At 42.3% G+C, this 15,410-nt stretch overlaps 1 protein-coding gene across 6 annotated transcripts; it reads right to left on the bottom strand.

The window, feature by feature from the left end:
• Positions 1-3,996: 3,996 nt before the first annotated feature.
• LOC309867225 (transmembrane protein 202-like) lies at positions 3,997-13,794 on the bottom strand. 6 transcript variants are annotated; one of them, XM_082735802.1, is made up of 5 exons: positions 13,682-13,794; positions 13,207-13,462; positions 5,271-5,369; positions 4,801-4,932; positions 3,997-4,341 (listed from the first exon to the last, which is right to left on the bottom strand). In XM_082735802.1, exons 1-5 carry the CDS (start codon positions 13,760-13,762, stop codon positions 4,133-4,135), a joined length of 777 nt encoding a protein of 258 aa, XP_082591928.1. In that variant the 5' UTR covers positions 13,763-13,794; the 3' UTR covers positions 3,997-4,132. The 6 variants fall into 6 exon arrangements, with proteins under 6 accessions (XP_082591928.1, XP_082591926.1, XP_082591925.1 ...); XM_082735800.1 differs by having other exon boundaries at positions 5,271-5,420; positions 13,207-13,445; positions 13,674-13,793; XM_082735799.1 differs by having other exon boundaries at positions 5,271-5,420; positions 13,682-13,793.
• Between the last annotated feature and the right edge of the window lie 1,616 nt (positions 13,795-15,410).

Raw genomic sequence — 15,410 nt, 5'->3', positions numbered from 1 at the left:
TGTCCTTGTTTTGTTACTGATCTTAGGGGAAAACTCTAAGTTTTCCCTATTTAGGATGATATTAACTGTGGGTTTCTCATATATGGCCTTTATTATGTTATATACGTTACATGTTTCCTCTAAATCTACTTTGTTGAGGGCTTTTCATCATGAATGGTTGTTGTACTTTGTTGAATGCTTTTTCTGCATCTATTGAAATGATCATAAGGTTCTTATCCATTCTTTTATTTATGTGGTGTATCCTGTTGATTGATTTGTGAATACTGAACCACCATGCAATCCAGGAATAAATCTCCTTAAAACCCCACTTACATCTGCAATCCTTGTTGATTTTCTGTCTAGATGATCTGCTTACTTGTGATCTCTGTGAAAATAAATAAATAAAATCTTAAAAAAAAACAAAAAGAACAGTAGGCAGGGAGGCAGGCAGAGAGTTGGGGGGAGGCAGGCTCCTCCCTGAGCAGAAAGCCCAATGCAGGGAACAATCGCAGGACCTCAGGATCATGACCTGAGCTGAAGATAGAGGCTTAACCCACTGAGCCACCCAGGCACCCCGAAACTGTTCTTGTTTTATTTCCATATATTTTTGTTTCATAGTTTGGAGTCTTTTTTTTTTGTAATCTATGATTCTGTCATATATTTCTTTATGTATCCTAAGAATACTTAAAGCCTCTATCATACTATACTGCAAATTAATCTGAAATGAATTAATATTTTGATTGTTGACTTTGAATTTTTTTCTTAATATTTCTTTACATGTTTGGAATTCCTATTTGCAAGCACACAAATTTTTTTGTTGCCTTTTTCCTTTCTTTTTTTCCTCTCCCTTTATGCTCATTCAATTGAATGGTGTTGGGGTTTCCTTACTTTAGCCAAGTGCCCCAGTCCAGAATCAGTTCTCATAATATGGTATTTCAGATTTCCTGTTCTGCTATGTTTTCAGGGAATATCACACACCTGGTTATGAAACAATGGGTTTCTTGGTTAAGCAAGGTTGTGGTTGTGTCCTTTTACCTCTTCAAAGATGTGGTTCCAAGTAAGCTACAGCCCCGGTCAGGGCTTGGTGGCTTTCCATAAGTCCCAAGTTTGAGCTAGAATGGTAAACTTACCTCTAGTCCATGTCTTGAGATGTACTTTAACTCTTTTCGCTCTACAGGAGCTATCTTCCTGTTCACTTCCACTAGCTTTAGGACTTAGAGCCCATTAAATCCATGGCTTAAGTCAAATCACAGGCTTGTGTTTGGGTCATTTTTCTGGTTTGTGAAAATGCTTGTCTTGTTTTAACCGGACTACACTTCTCAATCTCTCATCTCTCTCCCTCCTTTCTTCTCCCACCCCCCTGCCTCCCTTTCCCACCCCCTTTCCCTCTCCCCTCCATTTTATCTATTATGCAATGTGTTTCTAGTAGAGGAAAGATATCAGAAGGGGGATTTACTGAGCTATCTTACTGGAAACTCAACTAAGCTTTTAAAGGAATTCTCTACAAGCAAAGAGAGAAAGAAGAAAATAGAGCATCCAGCTTCTAAAGGAGCAATGAAAGGTTGTCTCTTTCTTATAAAATAATGATCTTGCAAATTAGAAAGCTTAGTTACAATTACTACCCATTCCCTGCTAAAAGTCACAGACTTTATGGTTACTTTCTCCTCCTCCTCCTTCTTCTTCCTCTTCTTTTTATTTTTTAAAAAAAGGTTTCTTTCTTTCTTTCTTCCTTTCTTTCTTTCTAAAGAACATTTATTTATTTGTTTATTTGAAAGAGGGAGAGAGAGAGCACAAGCAAGGGGAGCAGCAGACAGAGGGAGAGGGAGAAGGAGGTTCCCCAAGGAGCAGGAGACTGACACGGGGCTTACTTCCAGGACCCCAGGATCATGACCAGAGCTGAAAGCAGTCGCTTAACCAACCGAGCCACCCAGGTGCCCCTATGCTTATCTTCTTATAATCTAGCATCTTCCACTCTCAGACCTACTTCCTTCTTCTCATCCCACTTAAGACTTCCATCTCCTTGAGAGTCATGAACACTTAGCTCTCTTGTCAGTTTAGTCCTACAAGTAAAGTATTCAAACTGAATTATAAACAAAGCTTGTGACCTTAATAAACTCTTCATCAGTCAATGTGTGGGGTATACTTAGTGAATGGGGGTGTGGGAGGAAGGGGAGCTGGACTTCGAAAGATATATGTTCTTGCAAAGGCTCTGGAATTGCCTGAGGAGCCTCTGAAATGAGACCCCTTGAAGTAAGGAGGCACAGGTCATTTTGCTGTAACTAAGGTCACCTGCTAGGAAGAGGAGCCAACATGGAGAAAGAGTTTTCTAAGACAGGGTCAAAGTGCAGTGCCAGTATATATGTGTTTGCATGTGTGTCTCTAAGGAGGGTGCACACATGCATGTGCTGCTAAACTCTTATCCTTATGAATAAAAGCTAAAATATTAATCTAGGGCGCCTGGGTGGCTCAGTCGGCTAAGTGTCTGCCTTTGGCTCAGGTCATGATCCCAGGGTCCTAGGATTGAGTACCGCATTGGGCTCCCCGCTCAGTGGGGAGCCTGCCCCTCCCCACCATGCTCTCTCTCTCTCTCTCTCTCAAATAAATATGTAAATAAAATTTTTTCTAAAAAGAATTTATTTATTTATTTGACAGACGGAGATCACAAGTAGGCAGAGAGGCAGGCAGAGAGAGAGGAAGAAGCAGGCTCCCCACCAAGCAGAGAGCCCAATGTGGGACTTGATCCCAGGACCCTGGGATCATGACCTGAGCCGAAGGCAGAGGCTTTAACCCACTGAGCCACCCAGGCGCCCCTCTAAATAAAATCTTTTAAAAAATTTAATTTAATGGGCTTTCAGTTGCCATGTGGAAATGTTTGTGTATTCCTGATCAGGGACCAGGATTACAAAAACATCATCAATTGTAAGAACCACTTAAGTAAAATTCTCTTTAAAAAACAAGCAAACAAAAAAAGAACTACGTAATTGCTCCATGTCTGCTATGTTTGTTTTCTACAAAGGTTACCAATAAATCTCTAAATTAAACCAAAAGGACCCAAAAGCTTATCTTTAAGAGTGGCAAGGGGTGAAACTGGGCGTTTTAGTCCATTCCATTGCCAGATTTGGGGAGGAGAAGTATGGAACCTGAACCAGTAGAGTCATAATAGTAGCTTCTAAAGGAATAAAGGACAAAATTAATGTCAGAGACTTTCTGCATGGAATCTGGTTTGGGTTTGAAAAGGATCTTTAACCATCCAAAGACTTACGCAGTGGCCTGAAATCATTGGCAGCCCCCCTCACTTAGTTTTACAGGGTATATAAAACATGGGGGAAAAAAAAATCTTTCAACTTGGTTCACATATATCTGTAGGCTGAAGAGAGTCCTTCAGCATCATCTGGCTCATTAAAACAAAATTGATGCCCAAGGAATCGAAAGAGTCACAGGCCTATGAAGAATCTGATGGAGTCTGTGGCTTTCTTCACAGAAAAGTGCATACATAAATTCTGTGTAGAATTTCAGAGAGCTTGTGGGGGGTCTGGTTAAGATCTTTTCCTACCTAGGGAGAAGCAGTGGGCTCATGTAACAAGACTGTAAGGGTTTCAAATGACCAATCCTCATAGGAAATGGATCTCACGGATTCCCCAGAGCCTACCCCCTACTCAAGCACCCTTCAGCTTCTTTGGATGGTAGGTATTATCTCCACCGGTATTCATTCCATTGTTTGCAATTCAGATTCAACAATATTAACTAAATGTCTCCACCCTGAGTGTGCTCAAGGCCACACACAAAAAGAAAATTTCAAGTATAATTAGGTGGCATCTTTCTTCATGAATCATTCTGGTCTGTAAGATCCCTGATGCCCAAAAAAGATCTCTGATCTACACACTGTATCCGTTGCTAGTTTCTTTCCTTCAGGATCCTAATCACTGCTGTATTCTCTTAGAAATTTTTTCTTAAGTAAACTTCTATTATTTTCTTTATGACTATAATATATATATTTTAGATCCAGTGCACACAAAACACATTTCAGCAGGTTTAATGCTTTCTCCTTCAGTAACGTGGACATGATATTAGGAGAGTTTCCTAGAATCTGCACCATCATTTCCAGTTCAGCCTCTCCTCCGTTTTTAAGACAAGTAGTAGTTGGGTTTTCCTATCACCATGACTGTTCTGACTCTGATTCTGGGGTTGTTTTCTCTTCCTCAATTGTAGATTCCATATCAGACCTTAAACTTTCATCTTCATCAGGTACTACTGTAGTCACTGGGCCAACCCCCAGCCTTGACTGCTCTTTGGGAACTGCACTGACATTTCGATCAAGGGAAGGAAGTCTGGAAGTTATGTGGTTGAGGAAGGAGATGATCCCTAGAGGAGAAGAATTTGAGGTGAGTTTCAAAACAGAGATAGTCTTTTGACTTTTAAAATTCTTACTCATGCTTTTCTCAGTTCTAAGAGCCAACCCTCCTCTCCCTCAGCAGTTTCTTTATCCTCCTGTGCTCTCATTGCAATACAGTATTTCTTACATTGTAAAGACAAAGCTTGAACCTCCTGGATTCAATGATAGTTGATAGTTCCACAACTTTCTGTAAAATCTCAGGCAAGTTGCTCAACCTGTGCATGCCTCAGTTAATGGTAGAACAGGTTGCTAAATCTAGGTTTCCAGACTCCAAAATCCATGATTTCCTCACCATATCATGCTGCTTCTCCATGCATGAATGTTCTAAATAGGAACAGTCAGTGCTTCTATTTCTCCCAGACTCTACCTCCCTTTCAGGAAGGGACTTCCTCTTCCACCTTCTTGCATTAGGCAGGGGAATGACTCACCAGAAAACGTGTATAAGAAGTCACTCCACCAATTAATATGATAGGCCCATAGGAAATCAGGCTCCAAGGCATCCTTAGCATGCCAGTGAACCTGTGCCAGAAATAGGACGAGGCAGAGGAGCAGGGAGATGGCTAGAACCAGAAGAAAAGATGTCACAATGCATCAGTGTCTTTAGTCTGCCTTGACCATCACCCCCAACTCTCCTTCTGCTTCCAGATGCCATATGTATGGCAGAATTTAAATTTAAGGATTGACCAAGATGTGAAAGAGAAAGGGGCTTCTACCTCTCCCTTGGGCTAAGTCAGCTTGCGGTGTGTTTTATATAGTAAAACAGGGCAGGTAACTGGCAACTGGATATGATACTAAAGAAGAGGAAAGGGACAAGAAAAAGAGGAGGAAAGCCCCACCAGGAAACTTGGTTTGTTTGACATTTTCACCCTAGTATTACCTTGCCAATCTAGGTCTGTACCTGCAATGAAGCTGAGCATGGAGACCTTCAGATCCAAGTTGGTGATTAAGCCTCCTCTTCTGGGCAGGCAAGAGCTGATGAGCCAGGCAAGGGCAACGACTATAGAGAAGAGAGAGATGAGGAAGAAAGCCCTGGAAATTTGAAGGTAATCTGCCAATAAGGAGGAGAAAGGGAAGGCTTGGTTAGTCCAGCTGGGAACCTCTCTTAAGAAAACCAGACAGAGGCTTAGAGAAGGGTGTGAGGACTAAGGAGGATGAAGCAGAGTTCTCCATGTGGCAACGAGGGCAAAGTAAGGATTTTATTTCCCAGTTTTTCATTGATAACTATAATTATTTCCTGTGAAGGTAAAGCCTTTATTGTAGAGCCGAAGATGATATACAAATAGTTCTGGTTGCATTAACCCATTTAACTTAGATGTAAACTAGCTTTTTTTTTTTAGATTTTATTCACTTGTTTGACAGAGAGAGTGATCACAAGTAGGCAGAGAAAGAGGGGGAAGCAGGCTCCCCACAGAGCAGAGAGCCTGATGCGGGGCTCAATCCCAGGACCCCGAGATCATGACCTGAGCCGAAGGTGGAGGCTTAACCCACTAAGCCACCCAGGCGCCCCTGTAAACTAGTTTCAAAGAGATGTGACTCTAACATCACGGCATAGATTAAAACATTTTCTTATTCCTAATTCTAATTCTAAAAGTAATACATGTTCAATATAAGCATTGGAAAGGCTGAAAAATACCAAGAAGCAGGAAGAAAAACAGCTACAATCTCACTACTAAGGGCAGCTACTATTAGCATTTTATATATTTTTTTCCAGTATTTTTCTATCCTCTGTACATAGTGGATACGATACTAAAAATCAAGTGATTTTTTTCCTTAAGATTCTTAGGTAAGATTTTCCCCCCAAATCACCTGTTGTTAACATCATTTTAAATTTTATTTAATTTATCATATTAACATGTTTCACTTAATTATTTAACCATTGTTGAACTTGTAGTTCATTTCTATTTGTTTTTTCTCTTTTAAATATATCTGACTTGCATGTGCCTTGTCAGCCAGCCTATGACTACAAAATGAAGTCCTATTTACTTAAACTCCCATACTGTAATAATTTCAAGCTTGAATTTACTGCATTGCAGGAATTTAACATCCTAAAAATATCTTCTATTTGCTTTTTTCTTTTTCCCCTGAGAGTTCCTCAAGACCCTTCCTTGCAGTTGCTCAGAGAGAGGTCTGCTAAAAAGGTCTTTAGCTCCAAAGCCCTTACCCAAGCACCATAACACTTCTTCCCTCACCTCCTGGCTCAAGATCTCTGCTTTCTGCAGACCAGATGTTGGTAAGAGAGAAGAAGGGGCATGCCCAAAATTACTTTTTGCTACAACCTCCCTAATATGAAACAGATCCTTCCCTTGACTTCCACAGCAATTTTTTAAGATACATGCACCCCAGTGTTTATAGCATTATCTACCAATAGCCAAATTATGGAAACAGCCCATGTCCATTGATTGATGAATGGATAAAGAAGATGTGATCTAGATATATAGATATATACACACATCTATCCATATCTCTATTGTGTCTACATATCTATATCTGTGTTTCTACATCCATCTGTTGTGGACTATCAGTCAGCCATAAAAAACAGTGAAATCTTGCCATCTGCAATGACATGGATGAATCTAGAAAGTATAATGCTAAGTGAAATAAGTCAGAGAAAAGACAAATACCACATGATTTCACTCATCTATAGAATGGAGGAAACAAAACAAATGAGCAAAGAGAAAAAAGAGAGAGGGGGGCAAACCAAGAAACAGACTCTTAACTCTAGAACACAAACTGATGGTTACCAGAGAGGAGGTGATTGGGGGTGGGGGATGGTGAAATAGGTGATGGGGACTAAGGAGGGTACGTGTTGTGATAAACGCTGGGTGCTGTAGGGAGGTGTTGAATCACCATATTGGACACCTGAAACTAATATAACACCGTATGTTAACTATCTGTAATTTAAATAAAAGCCTTTTAAAAAAGAAATAAAGGATAACACACAATTGCAAGTAAATAAAGCTCTTCTGAGATGCTACAGATCCTACAATCTCTTCAATATCCTTTAGAAGGTGCCTCCTTGTCTAGCTTCATTCCTGTCTCAAGGTAGCAGGGGCCAGCTCGTCTCTACCACCGAAAATTCTCTAAGGACTTCTATGCCTGAGAATCCTAGTTCAGCTTCCAACTAACCAAGAGAGAAGAAAATATATTAAAGCTTATCCCAGATTAAGATCTGCCTCTTAAGTCTCATTTTCTTCTCTAGAACTCACCCCTTACTAACATCATTGATAATAGTAAAGTCAATGAAGGGAAACCACATGCCTACCCACAGAGGTGAGTTGTTCTGTGGCCAAAACAAGTTAGCCACATTAAAACAAGATAACTCGGGGTGTCTGGGTGGGTCAGTCATTTAAGCATCTGCCTTCAGTCATGATCTCAGGGTCCTGGGATTGAGCCCTGCATCAGGGTCCCTGCTTAGCGGAGAGCCTCCTTCTCCCTCACCTTCTGCCTGCTGCTCTGCCTACTTGTGTTCTCTATCTCTGTCAGATAAATAAATAAAATCTTTTTAAAAAATGATAACCCAAGAGCAACGCATTTCCTGAAACCTGGGTCACACAGAATTAGCAAGATATGTAGCCAGTCAGAACCATCAGCCTGCTTTTAGCTGCATGAAGCCCAGTGTGATAGGCATCGTTCCTGGTATTTAGCCCACAGTCCCCCACAGGACCTAGAAGCCCTTGCCTATAGCCCTGGCCCTTTGCCTGCAGTCCCCCGACCATAGCTAATTGGAAAAAGGAAGGAACTCTGACCTATGTTGGATTAATTTTATTCTTATGCTTGGGAATTTGGATTTGAGACTGATTGATGCCACTTTCCTCATATACAGAACTTTGCTTTCTTGAACCAAGAAGATAGATACATTGCCACTGAAACAGCGATATCACTTTTTGGGCATTTGCATACTAGTAAACAGGAAAAACTGAGCTGTAGTGATAAAGCAAAGCATAAACAAAGATGAGCGTCAAAGCATCTCTAAAGAGACTGAGTGGTAGGCTTGATTTTTCTTCGTGAGATCCCAGTCTCTTCTGGAATCTCCTAAGGGACAACAAACTTCCTGCCTTTGGGAATCTATGAGATTCTTCTGAATCTTCATAAATAGGTTCACTCTGTAGCTTATGCTAGTACAAGTGACATACAACATGAAAGTGTACTAAGATACCTAATCCAAGTCCTAAGACATGTTACAGTCTAGTCTTTCTTCCATCAATGAGGGGAAGACTTGCCTTCATGTTCTTACAATCTTCTCTTAGATCCTCATCTCCTGAAACTACATAAACAAGATCACTCACACCCCCAAAGGAACAACTGAAGAGTTACATCATAGAATAGTCTCACTTCCCAAGGAAGCAAGTCAACTAGTTATAATCATACAAAACTAATTATCTGACCAAACTAAACACTTGGCTCCATTATATAAAATGGGTGTATTTGTTTAACTTCATAGTTTTTTTTTTAATTCACTGAGCAAAATAAAAGAAACATCCTAAAGCTGAGTTTGAGCCTCCATCTCCTCTAAGACCAAAAGCCACCAGCTTTTAAACATCAGTTTTTACAGCAGCTTACTTGACAAAGTTTCAAAGATCTTAGGACCTAAGTTATAAAAGGCACTACTTTTTGGTAAGACGCTTTGGTCCAGTGAAAGAGAAGTGTCCTAGATATAAGAAACACCCACCTAGGTCATCTGTATCCAAACATTTCTGAAGATTTCCTTAGTCATATTCTTGGATGTGAACTTGGGTGCAGAAAAAGCAAGGCAAACATCCCAGTTTACTGAAGGCAATGAAGCTAACGCCTTGGGAAGAAAGGGGATGCCAATTTCAATTTGGAGAGGAAGAAATCTGAATGTTTGAAAAGCTTACTAAGATCCTCGGTAGGGCCTTCAGGGTCATCACAGACAGTGATTCTGTACTTCAGAGCACCATCAGGTAGGACATAAAAGCTACTGGAAGGAATACGACCCTACCAGAAACCAGTAACGATTCTCAGCGAACTGAGAACACTCACCATTTGGCGGTTTGTAACTGGTGGGCAGGATCTCCTACTGTTATGAAAGTAAAACTTTGTCCTGGAGGTTCTGGAAGGTGAGAGGGGCAGGGCTATACATCACCTTGCTCTTGCTCTAACAAATAAGCTTCGTTAACACTAGATGCTCTTTTCCTTTATAGGTGTTGACACTCTGGAAGGAATCAGTGGAGGAAGCCAAGATGACATGAGAAGGAAGAAGCATAGGAGAGAAGCCAGCCATAGGAAAGGCCAAGCACCTGGCACTCCGCTGTACCAAAGAGATTTGGGGGTGGGATTCCTCTCACTGCATCCTAAGTCCTTCAGCAAAAATCAAAGCCAGGATGGGGAGGTAGTGCTCCGAAAGAGTCAGGATCCTTTTAACATGAAGGAGCTAAGATTGAGTAAGTGGAGGTGGGGTGTGGATATGGATAAAGAAGGTGCTGCTGAGGAATTGACCCATTTATTTAGCCAAATATAACCTCCACGCTGTTGACATCACACCTTCATTCCAACCACACAAAGGTGAGACAAAACCTCCCCAGACTCAAGGAAAAGAAGGTGGTTTGGGAATGAAAAAAGTCATGGATGGGGACCAGCACCATGGAGAGGAGGCTGTGAAACTGGCTGAGGATTCAGGTTCCCTGGTAACCCCATTGGAGTGTCAGAATCAAGCATCCCCACCCAGCTTGGCTGTGTCTCATGTGCAGTGGTTCCCAGGCCCTGGCTCTGGAGGCCCCAGTGCTTTGACTAAAAGACCTACCCTGCTTCCCTACAGTCCTCCAGATGGTTCAAGTTACCCTCTGTGCCAAAACATTCCTTTACGCCACAGTCTGATCTCACCTGTGCTATAGGAGAGTTAAGAGAAGGGTCTGTTCCACACTTGAGACTTAGGAATAAAAGTGAAGAATGGTGTCTACTATTCCCCACCCCTTTCCCATTCCATTAGCAACTACAGCAGAGAAGCCATCAGTCATCTAGAACCAGGTCAAGTCAGAGCCAGAGCCATAGTGGGACACAAGACCAGGAGCACACATATTCCTGAGAACACCTGAGAGAGTCCCCATGAAACTCAGAAATGACAGGTTTACCATAATAAAGGGGGTAAATTCTCGCTGTCAGTAGGTAAAAATTCAAAGTTCTCGAATTTGGATAACAATGTTTGGGGCAATGATAATATATTGTCACAGGTTGATGAGCCCTGGACATGCTCATTACATTTGGGGAATTCATTATGAGCTCTGTTTTGCAGACTACTTACTTAGAATTGGGACTAGTGAACATTGGAAATAGGGTAGATACTTGACTTATAATTGTGTACTTAAAGGACTCAGTTGACCTTCTCTAAATCATTAACAGTTGGACTCAGGTGAATTCCAGGCTGCAAGAAATAAACTATTTGCTGTTGTGGCAAATTCCAAGATTTTTAAAAAAGATTTTATTTGACAGAGAAAGAGAGAGAGAGAGAGAAAACAAGCACATGCAGGCGGAGTGGCAGGTAGGGGAGCAGCAGGCTCCCTGCTGAGCAAGGGGCCTGATGTGGGGCTCAACCCCAGGACCATGGCATCATGACCTGAGTCAAAGGGCAGTTGCTTAACTGGCTGAGCCACCCAGATGCCCCCAAATTCCAAGATTCTGACTCATTAAACATCAAAATAATAATCTCAAGTCCTGAATTTTAGCCTGGGCACAATTACATACATATGATTGCAGCTCAATTTTTATGTCTATATCTTCTACTCCTTTTATGCCTGTATCTTACACTCATGAATTCCTAGAATTTCTCTAGAAATGGAATTCGTGAGTGTAAATCTCTGGATACACATAATCATATTGCTTTGGTTATACCCACTTATGGTCCCCAGTATTATGTATCATTTAAAAATCTCTGCTAATGTCATGTTTAAAAAATCCTATCTCATTGTTCATTTGATTTGCCTTTCTTTAATGATCGATTAAGGTTAAATGATTTTTCCTATGTTTATTAGACATTTTTAGTGTCTGTTCTGTGAACTGTTTATTAAGAATTTATTTATTGGGGGTATTCACCTTTTTATTAATAATGTGTTTTTTTAAATATCAATAACATTTAGCCTTTTATCTTTCATATTTGTTGCAAATATTTTCCCTAGTTTTTCTTTGAAGCTGAAGAATGCAATTGAATTATCTGCTTGCCTTTGATTTTAGTTTCATCTCAAGATCTTGCTCCTTAGCTCCACATAGCATAGATGCTCTAGCTCAGGGTGGAGCCTAAGTGCAACCCCCAACCCCACCTCCAGCATCTGGGGCCCCTGCTTGTCTGACAAGGAGACATAAATGCTTCTTCCATGCATGTTTTCTTTCACAATACCTGTTTCTCTGTGTAAATGTATTTTTTGAGGATGATGGGGAAACTGTTTAGTGTAGTTCTGTCTTTCCTCTAAGTTTTGGTTCTGATTTAAAAACTTAGAGGGACGCCTAAGTGGCTCAGTTGTTAAGCATCTGCCTTCAGCTCATGTCATGATCCCAGGGTCCTGGGATCAAGCCTCACATCGGGCTCCCTGCTCAGTGGGAAGTCTGCTTCTCCCTCTCTCACTCTCCCTGACTGTGTTCCATCTCTCTCTGTCAAATAAATAAATAAAATAAAATAAAAAACCTCATGCATATAGTATCTTCTGAACCTATAAACTTACTTTTAAATGTTTTGTATTGCATTTTTTTAAAAAAAATTATTTATTTATTTGACAGACAGAGATCACAAGTAGGCAGAGAGGCAGACAGAGAGAGAGAGAGAGAGAGAGAGAGGAGGAAGCAGGCTCCCTGGAGAGCAGAGAGCATGATGTGGGGCTCGATCCCAGGACCCTGGGATCATGAGCTGAGCCGAAGGCAGAGGCTTTAACCCATGAGCCACCCAGGCGCCCCTTGTATTGCATTTTTAGATTTACCTAAATTCACATAAAATTTGATGTTAATAACTTATTTTAAGTAGCTGGCATTTGTTATACTGCATATTTGACATGCATTTGTATTTCCTTCTACTGTTAGCAGAAGAACAAATTGACCTTAGAAGTTAAATCTGGGGTGCCTAGGTGGCTCAGTCGGTGAAGAATCTGCCTTCACCTCAGGTCATTGATCTCAGGATTCTAGGATTGAGCCCCACATGGGGCTCCATGCTCAGTGGTGAGTCTGCTTCTCCTTCCCCCTACTTGTGCACTCTCTCTCTCTCACACTCTCTCTCTCAAATAAATAAAATCTTAAAGAAAAAAAATTTTTTAAAGATTTTTATCTATTTATTTGATAGACAGAGAGAGATCACAAGTAGGCAGAAGGCAGGCAGAGAGAGAGAGAGAGAGGGAAGCAGGCTCCCCGCTGAGCAGAGAGCCCGATGTGGAGCTCGATCCCAGGACTCTGAGATCATGACCTGAGCTGAAGGCAGAGGCTTAAACCACTGAGCCACCCAGGCACCCCAAAAGAAAAAATTTTAAAAAGTTAAATCTGATGGAGGCTGAGACACTTCATTTTGTTTCCCAATTCTGATCAATTACTTGTATTTCTACAACCACATTAGAATACTCACCACATTGCTTCGCAGTGACAGCTTATAAAGGCCCAGAGAGTTCTTCCCAGAGACTAAAGAGAGTATCAGCTACTAAGCTGGGAGAGGAAGCAACCAGGAGTCAGAGGGAGAAAGGGTACACTGAGAACACCTAGGAAAAGCATGGCTACATTCACAATTTGCCTGAGACCGGTCTTGGACTCAAAGAGGTGAGGGTAAAGAGATCTTGAAGGAGGAGAGACGAAGAGCCAACATGGCTGAAAGCTCTGGGAACTGTGGGGCCTGGTTCGGTGGCACTCACAGGGTGGTTTGGGTGTGCCGCTCCAGCACAGTTCATGGCTGCATGAGATCCAGAGTCCTGCGTAGAGCTCAAAGCCATTCTTGATCACCAGGAATTGCACCCAGCTCAGTGGGGTTGAGCAGATCAACATTAGGAGACCAAAACCACACAGGCTGCCACAGAACATTCGGATGTAGATGTGTGTCTGATCCACATGCTGCTGCCGCCTCTGGGGTGGCATCGTGACATTCAGATGTTTGCTGACAGGGAGGGTAGGCTACAAGGATGAGGGAAATATTGCCTACCAAAAAGATCACCCTTGATCCCCAGGGTCTCCAACTCATCTCTCCCTTAAGGATCCCCATGTGGGTTTGATCTGTGGATGTCTCTCCCTACCCAGGGTGATCTTTTCTCTATCTTTAGGACACTCCGTCTAGGCCCGCCTTTAAGTAAGTCCTCTTCCTCCCATCTGACCTACAATTAGGTACCTCCTCACCCTTTGGTATTTCCGGTTCCCCTGAATTTTGGGAGCCTTGGGATTATGGAAGGTCAAGACTAAATTTTGCCTCTTCTCCATCTTGGCAGCCAGCTTGCTTTCTAACTGCCACGGAACTTGCCTCCGCCCCTTCCACACGCGCCAGCAGATTCCATGTCTGTTTTGCATTCTGGGTCTGACTGGATCAGGAACAAATCATCCCATGTTAATCAGGTGCCTGTGTATCTGATGGTCCCCACCCTCCCTTTTCTGACCCCTTTTAGCTCCTTCATTAAATAAATCCATAAATATTCTGTTGGCAGTTACTGTGTGTCAGGATTTGTGCTAGGACCCAAACCAGAAAGATGAATGAGGCACAGCTTCCTAATAGCAAATAAAGATGTTAACTCATATGTCTTTAGGACTCAGTAGTGTGGGGTTAGAATTCAAGATTATGGGTAGCCTCGATGGCGTTCACACTCTTGCCCCTCTGCTAAGTGGAAGGCCGCAGGTGTGTCTCCGTAGGTTCAGAAGCCTGTGGGTCAGCCATGGCTGGGCATTCAGCATCCAGCCTTTTCTTCCTTTCTTGCTCCAGTTCCCATTCTTCAATGCCCTCTACTCATGAAGCCATTGAAGGGCGTTACACCCCTGCCTGCCACTGCCAGTGCTGACAGGGCCCACTGTGAAAATGCCAGTCTCCCCAGCACAGGGGGCTACCCGCCAGTGTGCTGAAAGCTACCATTCACAATCCTCCTTCAGGCTTGGGCTCTGTGTGAAAGCAAGGAGAATGGCCTTGCCCTGCTTCCAGAGGAGCTCAAAGTCTTCTTTTCAAACAACTCTCTCAGCGTTGGTCCTAACTCCTCCTCCCACAAGGGCTCAAAATTAGTCCAAGATGCTGAACAGACGCCATCCTGTTCCCCATCCTGGACATTTATTCAAATAAATGCCCAGCTGCATTGCCAGCTCTTGTTTTCCATGAGCAGATAAATTCTGAGTCTTAAATTTGGGCTGAATCAGAATGCCCTATCACACTTTTCTCCTAGCATGCCTTCTCGCCCGCCCCAACCTGTCGAAACCTATACTTTATGTCAGCTGTGGGGGACAACTGGCACTTAGCTTGCTTATGTCCATGCTTTAGCATGAAGTCCTCTTTCTCCAAAAGTGTCATTTGACTCTCTGATTCCCGGTACTTAACCCAATGCCTGAAAAGAAAAGAATAGGAATGAATGAGCAACATATATATATATATATACATATATAATTTATTTATTTGAGAGAAGGAGAGAGGGAGATCACAAGCAGGGGAGAAGGGTAGAAGGAGAAGCAGGCTCCCCCTGCTTGAGCAGGGAGAGCCTGATGTGGGACTCGATCTCAGGACCCTGGGATCATGACCTAAGCTGAAGGCAGATGCTTGACCGACTGAGCACCCCACAATATATTTTTATATAAAAGATAGAGGTTGGTACACAGGACAGCATGGTTAACATTGTCAGAGGAAAATTAGGGAGGGTTTACTGGAAGAGGTATTAGCTAGATTTCAAAGCAATTTTCCAGGTAACTGAGGTGACGGGACATTTGAGGTGAGGAGAATAGTATGTCTCAAGGCAGGAAGCCATGGACAGCATGAGGTTCTCGGGGCACTAGAAGCACTGGTTCTACTACGTACAAACTCCAAGGGGAGAGTTGAGGGCTGCAGATAGAGGCCAGAGCTAGATCATAAAAAGTCCAATTACATTGTGATGTTTCAATT

The sequence above is a fragment of the Mustela nivalis genome (genome assembly GCF_964662115.1).
Source record: "Mustela nivalis genome assembly, chromosome: 6".
Classification (NCBI taxonomy): domain Eukaryota; kingdom Metazoa; phylum Chordata; class Mammalia; order Carnivora; family Mustelidae; genus Mustela; species Mustela nivalis.
Note: the sequence above shows the minus strand (reverse complement) of the source record. Positions and strands in the feature narration are given on the sequence as shown.

Excerpts from the sequence above, each read along its gene's own strand:
- LOC309867225 (XM_082735799.1), bottom strand. The coding sequence starts at position 13,762 with ATGGAGAAGAGGCAAAATTTAGTCTTGACCTTCCATAATCCCAAGGCT. Across the intron at positions 13,463-13,681 it reads GGAACCGGAAATACCAAAGG|CCTACCCTCCCTGTCAGCAA; the intron begins GTGAGGAGGTAC and ends TCATCCTTGTAG. Across the intron at positions 4,933-5,270 it reads CATGCTCAGCTTCATTGCAG|CCATCTCCCTGCTCCTCTGC; the intron begins GTACAGACCTAG and ends TTCTGGTTCTAG.